The sequence below is a fragment of the Seriola aureovittata genome, chromosome 6 (genome assembly GCF_021018895.1).
Source record: "Seriola aureovittata isolate HTS-2021-v1 ecotype China chromosome 6, ASM2101889v1, whole genome shotgun sequence".
In the NCBI taxonomy this organism is placed as follows: domain Eukaryota; kingdom Metazoa; phylum Chordata; class Actinopteri; order Carangiformes; family Carangidae; genus Seriola; species Seriola aureovittata.
Window position 1 is genome coordinate 7,033,273 of NC_079369.1, and position 14,475 is coordinate 7,047,747.

Genomic DNA, 14,475 nt, shown 5'->3' on the forward strand with positions numbered 1-14,475 from the left:
TAACAGATCTGAAGTGGGAATAAAAGGAAATGTAGTAGAGTATGATTTCAAAATACCTTTAATCATACAACACCAACAGTCCATAAATCACATCAGGCAGCAAAGCCTCATTATGCATTCAGGATACTTTTGACACTTAAAGAAATGGACAAATACAGGACTATACAGACATGTTCACCCCGAAATGAGGAATCTAAATTTAATAGGGGACGTACAGACAGGTGACAAATGGAAAGGAAAAACAAGGATTCATTGAATAATGCTATGGAGAAGTATTATAAGTTGCTCTGGGGGCTCAGTACTACTAAGGTACTTCTATGTTGGGTTTGCTTTAATTTGTCACCCATCTGTAGTTTTTCATGGCACAAAAACTCTTGTTTTTAAATGTGCTATATAAATGACTTGACAAATGAAGAACAAATACAGCTTTTAGCTCCGATTCATAAGCCTGATTTAAAATCGCTACACATTTGATGGATCAGTTCATAGGCTCTACCTTAAATAAACAGGAGCTGCGTATGTTTTGTATCCATGGGGCTCATTCTGTCATCCTGTATGTGTCTCACTTCCTCTCACATTTTCCTGCACATTTGTAAAGCGAAAATACAGCGTGGTCTATACACAGTAAAATCAATGGAATATTTCTGAACTTGCCTTCTGGGAACAAGGTGCTGTCAGGTCAGTCCATGTATCATTTTTAATGTGTTTGTGTTCGGTGAAAACTAAGCAAGTAAGGAGCAACTAAGATTTCATAAAGTTGTCTTTGCATGACGCAGTCATCAGTAGTATTTACAATGCACAGGACAATGCTAACATTGTGTGGAAAGGCCACTGGCCAATTTCAGTCTGCAACTGTCATCGTATGAATGAGTGCCTCATGTTGAACACCCCCAAGGCTAGTCTTCAAACACAGGCAAGTCAGAGCAGCTACCTGGCCCTGAGTGTGCGTTTAAAATGGAATTGCACAAAATACTGGGAATGACTGGTAAATCTGGAAGTTAGTTGGTTGCAATATAAATACAGTATACAATAAAAGCTGTTCCTGTACTGTATAAGGCACTCTCTCCTGGATGGAAGACTCCAGGAAAGAAACAAAAAAACACTGCACATATCAAACTCATAAAGGCGTCAAGGCAGCAGGACCTTCACCACAGAATTTTTTTTTTTTTTTTTTTTTTAAATATTGCCTCCAAAAAACCATACATGCACTCTTAACATACTCACACACATGCACACACACTTAAAACACACACACTATTATGCCTGCACTTACTGTACATACGCACACAACTTATTCTCACGCACAAAATATTTGTCCACTTTTTTTTTTTTTTTTTTTTTCCCCCACTCCTGAAAAAGTAAAGTGCAACCTCATTAACTCGATAATCAGGCCATTTGTTTTTTCTTCTTTCATTTCTCTTCTCTGGCCTCTCAGTCAGACTGCTAGACCTTTTGTCTGCTGGACTTTACAACATTAGCGGACTAAGGGAATTAAACCAGAGTCTGGGAGGACAGGCCGAATCTGTGTCCAGGTGTAAATGCCATCACACTGATGGGTACAACTGACGATGCCTTGTGCTTCACACCTATGCTTTTCATCTCAAGGGAAATCAAAATATATTACACAACCCCAAAAGCTGGGCTGGAAAATATTAAGCATACAGTATTGAACAGAGGCGCTGACCTAATTTGTAATTACAGGCATCAAAATACACTTTTTCCAAAGGGACCCCATCTTGGGTGATGTCTTCATTGTCCACTTCAGCTGCAATCATGCCCTTTCCTACATGTCAGTGATCTGGATAAATGAAAGCAAGCCAGAAATTTGCTCACACCTACCCAGGATTCTTTGTTTGCAAATTATGGCGAACGCTGCGGCATGAGCCTGGATTGAAGGAGAGTGTTTGGGCGCCAAATATTTCAGTCATGCCTCCATCAGTAGCTGTACATCGACAAAGGTGTGTCCTCCATCATATCATCCTGCACAGAAAAAATGTAACATAACAACTAATTACACATGATGGTCGCAAGTGCTTAAAATTTAGATAACACAATAGATTTTATGGTACAGTCATCCTTAGTAAAAAGGTTTATATGTTGTAACTATTAGTTTTATAAATAATTTACTAATGTTTTATTAATCTGTTAGAAACCATTAATAAGACTTTATTAGAAAGTCATTAAACGAATACTTATTAATACTGATATTTTGAGAAATTCTGTGATTTGCTTTCATTTATTTATAAAGGAAAAGTTTTCATAAGCTCTTGTGGTGTGCTAAGTCGAAGGTAAATTTACTATCACGTTTCTCACTGTCTAATAAGCCAATGGCAAAAGTGAGTCACTCATTCTGAATTATATGTTTATAAGTAATTAAGGGGTTGTATAGTAATATGCACTGTGGACTTTTATATGTAATACATTTTATAAATATATTTTGTTCTGAATGCTCTGCAGCTATTTTCTGGAAAGTCAAATGGCCCATTGATGTAGTAATCCTGATAAAATTACACAGACAAAGCAAGGATCCTGCCAGAGGAGGAGCAACACCAACCTGGCAACCCAGAAATTGCTCTTATTAATGGCTTTTTAATGCCTAGTAAATATAGCTGATAGAATAACTGATATAATGGATGGAGTGACCTGTAAAGCATTAGCCATTAGTTACAACTCATAAAAGCTTTACAAACGATACCTTATCAGAAAGTGGTGCAGATTTGGTTTGTAGCAATAAATCTGCAGTCATAGCAAATAAGTACTAGTGAGGTTGTAACAGTATATCTCGCATCTGTGCTGGACAGTATCTGACGGGCTGAATATTTTCACTGAGACAGGACTGTAGCTGTTGCCTGGATGTCAAGCTGTGCTCACCATAGGTAAATCCTGCAGCCTGCGGAACTCCGGTCGGTTGTCTCTTCGGCGCAGTTTGAGGAAGAGGAGCAGAGTGACGATGACAGCAGTGATGATGAAGGCTGACACCAGGCCAGCCAGAAGAGGGTCTAACGTGGGAGACTCGTGGACCATCGTCGCTGGAACAAAAAAAAAACCCAGGACATACTTGAGCAGGGGCCCATTCCTCTGTTAGCACACCATGGCCCAACTAAACAATCTGGCATGCAGAGTTTAACATGGATTTTACTTCGACTTCACATGGTGAAAATAGCAGAATTACAGGCTCTTAAATGGCTGTTTGATGCTGTGACTCAAACTAAATATAGATGCTGCAGCAGCATGTTGAGCTCAAGAGTTCATCATGTAACTCAGGACAGAAATGTCAAACACAGGATAGTGATGTTAACCTTGCCCGTAAAGTGCTTGAGCTCACTGTTGAGCAAGTACATTTATTCATAGAGCATGATTTTAAGATTTTGAATCAAGAAGTTTAAATAGGATAGTAGATGCATATAATAAAGTTTTAGAGTGCTGCTTTATCTCTAAGAACATCATCAGTCTTGGACGTTTTTATGTTGAGGTCTGTTGTGTTTGTTTATCTCTCTGTGGGAGGAGTTAGTGTCTGTGTATTTCTGTATACGGATGTTGCTATGGAATTCTGTTTTGTAAACTTAGCTGTTTTTTTATATCCTCTGGTTGAAAGTAACAACAACCACAGAGTAGCGAATGCTCCCTGTTCCTCTGGCTAATGGAAAGAGGCGAGATGCCAAGCATGGCCTAATAAAACCGCACAGACTGAGAGAATCAGAGAGACTTCATAGTTTGACTGTATTCACACAGGCTGGTCAGCTGAGAAAAGTTTATCAGTTTTTCCTTCCTTTTTTTTTCTTTCTTAATGGTGTCAGCCTGAGCTGGAAACAGACTTCTAATGGTGGAAAAATAAAAATTATCTACAGTAGATACTGGACACGCAGAGTACAGATACAGAAAGTAGACGTATAAATCATTTAGCAGACAGACAAAGGGGGAGAGAGACAGAAAAAGAAGGAAAACAGAGCATTCTCAAGGCCTGAGTCCCATGACTGCCTCTGTCCCGTTCCCAAACAGAGCCATAATTGTGGAGTGCTTGGTGGTGACAGTGCTTGTTGAAGATGTAAACGGGGGATGTGTGGTTTGTGTGTGTGTGTGTGTGTGTGTGTGTGTGTGTGTGCATAGAAGCAAGGAAGGACTTGTGCTGGAAAACAAAGCACAGCATTGCCTTTTTCGTAAAGCCAATTCACTTCTGTCTCTCTCAATATCCAGCCAGTGAATAGTCCAGAACACATTTATTTATATACCACAACACAGAAGATGTTATGTACTTACTGTCACCCCCCACGTTAAGCTGGGAGGGGGTATCAGCATGGGCTTTGGCCTGGGTGGAGGTCCTGCTCGGCGGGGTGACGGTGGACTTTGGTTGGTCTTGCGGTCCGTCGGACTGTGAGGTGTGTGGCGATGTGAGTGTGTGCGACTCAGAATTGTTGGGCTCTTGAGAGGAGCTGGTGCTGGACGTTGAATTGGACTGGGTGCTGGTAGGGGGAATGGTGGCAGTGGTAGTGGATGAGTGTACTGTGGGGTGGGTGGGCTGCTTTGAGGGTGGGGTGGAGTCCGGAGGTAGCGATGTAGGATGGTTTGATGTGTTGGTGGGCTGTGTGTCTATGGGGATATTGTGAGCTGTTTGTGAGGGGCTTGTGGTGGTGGTGGTGGTGGTAGGGAGGACGTGAGAAGTGGTGGCCTGGCCCTCGGAAGGAAGAATTTGCGACGATGACGACTCTTCTGTTTTGTTTGCATTGTTTGTTTTGTTTGCATTGTTTTCAGGAGTAACAGACACAGAGGGAGAGACTGTGCTGGTGTCTGGGGAAAGAGAGAGAAAATGTTATCGACAAAATACTGATAATTCTAGATTATTCTGCCATGCTGAAATACTGCATGTATGCACTCAGCATGCCAACACTGACCTACTGCACACTAATGTGTATGCTCGTGTAAGAATGTGATGAATTAAGGGACCAGTTCACCTAAATCACTAATAGAAATGTTTCATCACACTTTTCTAATGATATCTAGTTCATTCATTCATCTGAGGTTTTGAGATATACATCTCTAGTTTTCTGCCTCCACCTAAATACACTGGAGGTAAATGGAGTTTCATTTATGGGACAGCATTTAAAAATTACTGTTAAAAAAAATCATTCATGAGTGTGTTTTTACCGAGACTTCTTTCTAACAAAGAAATAGTCCCTTTGAAAACTGCTCTGTGGATTATCAGCAACAAGGGAATTTTTTTCCTGGAAACAGATGTTTCAGCCACGTGAGCAGCAGAGATGGCAATGTCAGTCTACTGGTCAGCCGGTCGGCCCAATGCTCTGGTCCAGATTGAAATACCTTAACGGTCATTCATAGCTTTGAAATTTGGTATAGACATTCATTGACCTCAGAAGATGTATCCTCATAATGTTGGTGATTGTCTGACTTTTTCCTCTACTGCCACCATAAAGTTGGCATTTGTGGTTCACACTGACATGTCCTTATAACTACAACACATTTGGCCTAGGAAATTTGTACAGATATTTTTCTTCTCCGCAGTTATGAATTGTAAAAACTTTGATGATCCCCTTAACTTTTAATAAAGCAACAACATCAGGCCAAAGTTTCAATTTCTCCAATACTTTTATTTATGACCAAATACCTGCAAAATTAATGATATCCCCATTAGCCTCAGCTGTACTTAGTGTTTAGTGCTAATCAGCAGATTTTAGCATGCAAACATGCCAAACTACCTAACTAACTTTAATGAACATGGGGTTTATGCTTAACCTGCTTAATATCAGCATGGTAGCACTGTCATTGTGAGTATGTTAGCAGGATGGTGCTCACATTTAGCACAAAGCATCACTGTGCCTATGTACAGTCTCACAGAGCCACTAGCTTGGCTCTGGACGCTTGTTAAAGTGTAAATCTTCCTGTGCTGTGAGCACCACAAAAAAGAATCCATTCACCTCCATTGTAATGGGATGGAGGCAGAGGACTACAAGCTGCATATCAAAACCGCAGCTATCTGAATGGCATGACACCACAGACAATATCAGCTATTTAAATTTGTACAAGTGAAAATTGTCTTTCTCCACAAAACAAACTGCCTAAAAATGTGTGCTAACATGTGAATATGTTTATGAGTGTAATGTGTGAATCAGCACAGATGTGTGCGTAAAACGAGAGAGAGAGACAGTGTGTATCTTGGGGGGAGTATTTCACTTCCACCCTTCTCGACCCTTTGTGAAAAGTCACACAGCATTTAATCACTTCTCTCTTCAACAGCATCGCTTCAGTGCTAACTTTTCTGCAAGTATATTTTACCATTGCTCTCCCAACATGATTGCACCTTCTTTAATTAACTCAGTCGTACTACTTTATTTCGCTCCTTTATCTAACACCATCTCTGAAATTCTCTCCCTCTTGTGCTCTAGTTTTTTAAAGACTGAGCTCTTGGTCTCTGTGCCTCTGTTGTGTCTGTGGCATGATTGTTACTCACTCTGTGGTCCACTTCTGGACATGGAGAGCAGAGATAAGGACTTTGTTAAATATAGCTCCTAAACTCTAAGCCACCTGCTGCTTGGCTTCCTATTATTTTCTTCTGAAGTGTGACAAAACTTCCGTACTGACCAACCTCAAACAGACAGATATAATAACCATAACATCCTATCACCTTGTTTTCCAACATCTTCACATCATGTGATTTTTTTCAGTCTTCTGTCATTTCTTATTTATGAAATCTTTCTTATAATCAAGAGTAGAATAGTTACCATTATCTTTCTTTAGTTCGGGTGTCTGGAAGGTAGTTGTGTTGCTGCTCAAACTGCTGGTGCCACTGGAACTTGGGTTTGTGTCAGAGCCATTTAGTGTTGGTGCAGGATGTCTGGTGGGTACCGGGCTAGTAGTAGGTACGGCAGCTGCAGTTGTGTTCTCAGGAGCCGCCCCAGCACCAAGAACACGTTTTACTAATGAGGAGAGGACAGTGCCAAAGTTGGTTAATCACCAATTTCATCTTCAGAGCCATTAAGAACTTATTTGCCTATTACTCCAACCAAACATAGGGCAACAGACAGACAGTGTGTCAAAACCATCTGTATTAACGTAGAGTATACCAGTCAACACAGGCCAGTGTTTATCCAAACAACAATTATTAAAACTGAAAAACAAAAAGAAAAAAAGCTGACTATGTTTACATATTTCCAGCAAAGCAGTGCTGCACTTTAATAGCCTTACATGCTCAGTGCACCACAGTCTTGTATCGATCAGTGAGCATCCTCCCTAGAGCAAACAGTTTAGAGTTTACAGCCCTCCTAAAGTGTTAGGGAAGAAAATAACGTCATATTCATTTTTGCAAACCCAGACTTTCTTTTGCATCGGGAGCTAAATGAAGCGATTCCCAACCGGTTTTGACTCGTGACCCTTTAGAGTGAAGCAAAGTGAAGCTGGTCGCGAGCAATTTCCCCAAGGACTGATGTTCCTTCGTATGGTTGTTGAAAAGTGTTTCCCCATTTTAAAGAAATGAATGAATAAAACATAATTTGTGTAGCAGGAAATGCTGTTTTTTTCTCATCTATTTTGTTAATCATGTTGTGAGAACACAGATTTATCTTGGGAACCACTGAGCTAAATAGATACAGAAATATGACATTCAAATTACTGTAAAAGATCATTTCAGAGTCCAAAATAAAATGGATGAGGACTGACTCTAACTTTTACTTTGCATGGCATCAACTACAACCCACATGAGACGCAAGTAATTTTTGGTCTTTAAAGTAATATCATTTTAATGAAGGCCTTCCATCTCCTTCACTGTCTCTCTTTCTTCTTCATCTTGATGTCTTTCGCACAACTGTACCAGACTTCATCTCTGTTTCTACCCGCTTCCCTTTGATGAAGACCAGAGCACTAATGTAATGTAATGTCGTTACTGTTCAGTAACACACTGCCGTGATGCCTTTCATTACCTCCATAATCACTCACGCAGCTCATCAGCACACACAGTGATAGAGAGAGAGACAGAAACAGAGAGAGGGAGACCTGTTTGAACTGCTAAATGATTCAAAAACAGACACACATAAATAGACAGAGGTGCCTGGCTGCATAATACTGGCCTTGTTCCCTTGCTTCGGCTCCATTAGAGCAGCCTAGGTCAAATGCTGAGGTAGTATGTCTGTATATATATGTGTGTATGTCTATATATGTGTTTGTGTGTGTGTGTGCAGAGTAGATTTATAAAGAGAGCCACTGTTTTCACTGTTGCTCACTCCTCTGTCCTGATATTACAGGGTCTTACTCACAGTTTTTCAGGCCAGTGCAGCCTGTACCTGGGGAAATAGCTCTTGCTCACTTCTTGACCCTGCCAGTTAGAGGAACAGCCAATGGGTTCTCTTCGAGCAGATGTCTGCTGCTGCAACACTCAATGCTGGAAGTGCCTATCAGTAATACCTTCTGCGGGAGAGACTTCTGTATGTAAGTGGTTCTGTAAAACCATGTAGTACAGGTTTCACAGCATGTGACTGGAGATTTTTCGGAGTCAGTAGCGCAGATCATTTTGAACTGATTTTTCCATGTAAGTGGAACTGAAAACAGGACTGAAACATCTCTGCACACGCTGCCCTTTGCCTTTTCATCTCCACTTATTTCAGGTGTTTATTTGCAGCCAGTGTGTGACTTCTCAAGCAGCATGTCATGCTTCTGGTCATACATACATATAATATTACACTGTAAACAAGAAAAGTTCCCATTCTTTTTGAAATCATCCAGCCATAAAAACTCATCCGAAATGTGGGACATTTACCCTTTAACTCATTATTAATCAACTATATATTACAAACAGTCAAAGATGAAATTAACTTTGTCTCTAGTCTCACCCAAATCACATTAAAAATAAAGCATTTCCTCTTCAAGGAGATGATTAAATCTGCCTGTCTCCACACACACTTCCTTTAACTTGCTAAATCCTGCTTCACATAAGCTCTACACTGTCATTATTTTTCATGAGACTATAAATAATGGAGTTCAGTTTTAACTCAAATTATTATTATGTAGAATAATTATTACTATCCAGAAGAGCAAGTTATTGATTAGTCAGAGAGAAAGGCTATCTAGATTTACAGTGAACCAGAAAAGGGTTTTGTCTGTAAAAAAAAAATTTAAGAATGAAGAAAGAGAAATGAAATTGAAGGGTTGAATGTTTATAGAGAATGTTAAAAAAGTGCGATATCCACCTTTCCTTAAAGTGATGAGACTACTACTACTATGAGAATATTTGAATATGTGTCAAAAAGCTCTACCTGTCAAGCATCATGGATTTTGCTTTACTTCAGAACTGTACGTTTATGCAAATACAGGAAAACACAGTCAATATACTGTATAAGGTCTGGTCACAGTATAAACTGAACCTGCTACAATGGATACAGTTGCACTGCTTTTAAATCTATGCATAAAGTCTACATATACTGTGCTATAGAGGGAAGCCAATTAGCATGAAGCCAGTGAAATGACAGCGTGCTGCTGCACATAGTTAGAGGTGTCATTTATCACAATGTACTTCCCTGCTCATTTACAGCCAATAAATGTCCCCCAGTGGAGCTGTGCTGTTTTCTGTTCATTTGAATTTCAACTCGAGGAGCTGATGGGACAGTTCACCCCAGTAAAATCTTTTCAAATGTCAGTAGTCTCATTTTACTTTTATGTGAGAGGTGATGACAGAGAAAGAGAGAGAGAGTAGGAGGAGAAGGAGGAGAAATAAGTGTTTTGAACAGGTAGGAGAGGAAGCGGAAGGTGTGAGAGAGTGAAATACAGGATATGTGCAAGGTATGCAATTGTAATACATGCAGAAAGAGGAAGAAGGGAAGCGGGGTGGGGTGGGGTCGTGGGTGTCGAAGAAGTGATGTGAAAGACAAAGTGTGAGGCTGCTTGAACAAAAAGCACTATTTGAATAAAATGAAGTAAGTATGAAACTGAACCTTCATTTTACTGGAGATGGCAAAGCGTTTCCCTCTGATGTCAAGGTTTGAAAGAAAACATACAAGAGCAATTCAAATGTACAAATACTCAACTGTCTCCTTATGGCGAAACAAGTACAACTAGTTAACTTACTTACTGTCAACTCACTCCAGCTCTGTCCATTTCAATATCTGCTCAAAATCACTACAGGTGCCTGGAGGCAAGTAAGGTTGGTGTGTGTGTATGTCTCTGTCACAGGCTACATTTAGGGACAAGTTGGATTAGGGTAAGGAATAGGGTTAGTTAATTGGGGCAGCCTGTCCTAGTGGTAGGAGTTAGGGTTTTAGTCTCCAGGAAATGAATGCGAATCTATCTATGTGATGTCCCCAAAAGTGACCTGTGAGTGCGTGTGTGTGCGTGCGTGCGTGCGTGCGTGCGCGTCCATGTGAGAGAAGATTGCTGGTACAATAAACATGACAATCTCTAGCACAGATTAATGACGTGTTGCCCCAGCCCAAACCGGAACATGTGAAACAATGACAATCCAAAGACTAAAGATGGAATAAACAAAACAAACCAGGACCTACTGTGGTCAGCGGATCCCAAGTTAATGAGCAGCAGCAGCAGCGCACAAAGGGCAGTCCAGAGTTTGGTCTCCATCCTCTCTCTCTCCTCTGTAAGTACTCAGTTAGAAAATGACAAAACAAATATCGCTCCCGCTCGTCTTGTTGTCTGACACTTGTGGCCTGTCACTCTCGTCCACACCCCGATACCACACTTTAATGGAGTAGTTTAAAAATCCCAGGCAGCTGTACGGGCTACTGTCCTACCCACCACAGTCAGCAGCTCTGCCAGTGTATGCGTGGCTGGAGGGACTGAGGGAGGAGGGTGCGCGTCCTGACTCTCTCTCTCTCTCTCTCTCTCTCTCTCACGCTCTCTCTCTCGCTCTCTCTCTCGCTCTCTCTCCAGAAACAGTGCCACGTGTTCCCTGTTCAAAATAGTCAGTGGGTCTGACTCCGTGCCATGGCACTTATTCAGTACAAAGACTGACACCTACCCACACAGAGCCTGTATATCAGGGTAACAGAAACCCATGCAACTGCTGGGCTACACAATGTGTTACTGTGCATCAGGGCAGATTGACGCACAGTATCACTCGCACAATAATACTTCTCTAGACTGGATTACTCAATGTGTCGGGGACTTTATTAACCTGTCTTACATATCTATATTATATTAACTAGTAATTTGTTGTTGTATGCTATTAATTATATAAGGCCTTTATACAATCGCTTCTGAAATTTATTCGATGATTACAGAAGTTTGTTTTTTTTGCGAATCATTATGCTGTTTTCGCACCAGTGACCAATGACTTGTACCATAGAGTATATATATATATATATATATATGTATATGTATATGAAGTATACATATATATATGTATATGAAGAAGTTAATAAAGACAATTCTACATCTGGGACAACATGGAGTCCATGCCATGCTAGGGATTTTAGTTCATATATATAATCTGACGCTTTCAAGTGGGTGTTTTGATGTATTGTGATGTCTTCTTTGGCCCACATGGGGACGCTGTTGCCCTATAGCTGAGATGTGAAAAAGCACACATTAGTTCGAGAAAATCAAGTCTGTGAAACACAATACAATGAGATGACACTCCCAGCGATCCGTGCATGAAGCATAATTCTTCTGCAGTTGTTCACGTTATATAATGAAAAATGCCAGTTTAGGGCGTGTTGCCTAATTTCGTTGTCCTACTTGTGCTAAATGCAAATGTATGTTGACGTTTGTGAGCTCGTTCTTCATTAGCCGATGCTGCCTGAACACTGTTAACGCTTTGCGTGTGTTATTAAACTGACCGAAGACGTGTAATTCAATTCAGCGCACTAAAGCGTCAGTTTGGTCCATTATCCAACTTGCACAATAAAAATTGAATAAGGAAGTCGAGAGCCGGAAACAGCTCGTCTTCAAAGTAAAAGTTGCGCGTGTTCAATAAACGTGTTGGCTGCAACGGTCAAATTAAGGAGAGCTAAGCTAAATACATAAACAAACTGTCGAATTCATGTATGTAGCTATTCATCAATTTATTAATTTCATCAAGGTTATTTAATCTGTTGATTCGGTCATTAAAAAAAACTACTTAAATAATAACGTATACTGTTGCAAGTGGGGTCACATGACAGCTGGACCAAAGAGCAGGCGGAGAACAGGTGTGCTAACTGGGCAGCTCACACAGGTGCTTTGGATGTTCTTTGTTTTGTGTCATGAGCTCATTCTCTGTTTGCCCTTCATTTCAGCGGCTTCACTTTATCATTTCACCTTTGTTCCTGAGTGCGTTGAGGGAGTTCATTTCATTATATTTTCTCAAGTCATGTTTATTATGTTGTTAAGTAGTAAAAATAAAGGGCGGGTCAGCCTGCTGGTTTCCACCTTAAACGGTTCATCCCAGGCCTCATAGCTTGTGATTAAGTATATTGTGCATTACCATTTCACGCAAACATAAAATTCATTTTTGGTCCAAAACTTTTTTTCTCAAGCCAGTACTAAGTACTTCCAAGCTCCTGGCAACACCTGCCAGACAGAGCAGGACAAATAGCGAGTTTTCTACCCTCCCAGATACCAGGAGAAGCAGCGACGTGGAAGAACACCTCCTGTCTCCAGAGGTGAGATTCACTTCAGATATCATTGTTTCCTTTAATGAATATCAGCTCTATATTAACACACACTGTTCTTTATGATTATCTTTCAGTCGCCTTCTTGAACTGAACTTGGGCACTGCAAACTGGGCCAGTGCCAGCCGCCTGGTGAAGGCCATTTGCAACCAGCCACGTGGTCCAGAGGGACAGTGAGGACTTGGTGATCCTTCATCATCAAGGACTATTTGGCCATTAGAGAGGCAGTGCTGGCCAGCCTGACATTGATGGCTCAGACCAACATCCAGCTCTTTGAATTGATTTGTATCAAATTGAGAACTCAGTGGTAAGAGTTTGTTATAAAGCTGTGTTGGTGTGTTGTAATCTGTACTGTGATTTATCTTTTAATGGAAGCTGTAAACCTTGTCTGTGTGTTCCAGGTGCTGGCCAAACTCCCCCTTCAGCAAAGGGTCTGTCCTTGGTACAGGTGGGACAAGGACAGTCCTTAAACTTCAATGTCCCGGAGGAACAGCCTGGGCCCACCAGCAGGGGCCTGCCACCTCCTCCTCTTCCAGACAATGACAATGGTATTTACTTTTGTTTGTTGTACTGAAGAAATCATTCATCCATCCATCCATCCATCCATCAGTTCTTTGCTGAATTTCCTGAACAAAATAAATGGTTAAATGTCTCTTGAATCCATGTGTTAAATGTGCACACCAGTCACCCTTGGTGACCTGAATGGTTTGATGAGGATGAAAATGATGTTAATCATATGCTGCGGCCTTCACAGTCACCAGATCTCAACCCAATTTAAGAACTGAAAATGTTTTGGCTCAACACCTTACTACTACACTTTATCTTGGTTTTTTCATTAATTTGTCAACTGTCTGGTATATTATACATCACTGAGATGTTTTACTCATCTATGTTTATTAGGCTGCCACATTATTTACAGACCTAACACTGTTCCTCAGTTTGGTTGGGTTAAGCTGTGCAACATCCCCTAAACCTTTTATGTTCCAACCATATATATTGAACCCACCCCTTGATAAATAAGAATGAACAGTAACTTGCACACAGCAATTGTTTGTGTTTGTGAGTGAGTGACATGCGCGCTGTATACATTAAGTAACCTTACTCAAATTAATAAATTGATGAATAGCTGCATACATGAATTGTAAGATTTTATAATAATTCCAGTGTTCATAGGAAATTTATTCCCAATCAGCTGTGGGCAAGCAGAAAACCCTATAACAATTATGAATTTGTGTTCATTATTTACACAGTTTGTTTATTTATTTAGCTAAGCACTCCTTAAATTGACTGCTGCAGAACAGAATCTGTATTCTTCATATATTTGCTGTATATGTGAATAAAATGTAAATATTTCAAAAACACAATCTACGGTCATATGTAATTAGCCTACTGAGAAAATGGAAAAAAATATTTGAATTTATTGTGAAATACATGCTATTGTATGAGTTCATGCATATATACACATGGTGTTTTTATATTGTATTACATGGTGCTTAATGTTCCTTCCGTAAGGGGGAGGTATACACTAATGAATAGCCAATGATTTGTCTAATTTTGTATGTTTTGAAACATCCTCAATGTTTTCATGAATGTAAGACGCATTTAGAGGGTTCGTGTGGTGCTGCAAACAATATTAATTTGCTGCTAAAATCAATGTATAAATATAAGGTTTTACATGAATTCAAGGTTCATACATGGATTCAAGGTTCAAATTCGATATTTCATAAAGCGTTTATCAACGGGGGACGCATTCAAATGTTGTTCATATACAAGAATTCAAGTGCTTTTGGTCGCATAAATAAAAAAAAAAGCTAACTGAAACACAAGATAGCTGTTGTTTCATCTAAATGATTTAACGAAACACATGAATGAA

The 14,475-nt window shown here is 40.2% G+C and overlaps 1 protein-coding gene across 1 annotated transcript; it reads right to left on the reverse strand.

Moving 5' to 3' along the window:
* Positions 1-42: 42 nt before the first annotated feature.
* On the reverse strand, positions 43-10,792 carry LOC130170818 (uncharacterized). The gene is made up of 5 exons (XM_056378467.1): positions 10,500-10,792; positions 6,735-6,929; positions 4,258-4,785; positions 2,872-3,029; positions 43-1,980 (listed from the first exon to the last, which is right to left on the reverse strand). Exons 1-5 carry the CDS (start codon positions 10,570-10,572, stop codon positions 1,936-1,938), a joined length of 999 nt encoding a protein of 332 aa, XP_056234442.1. The 5' UTR covers positions 10,573-10,792; the 3' UTR covers positions 43-1,935.
* Positions 10,793-14,475: the final 3,683 nt, after the last annotated feature.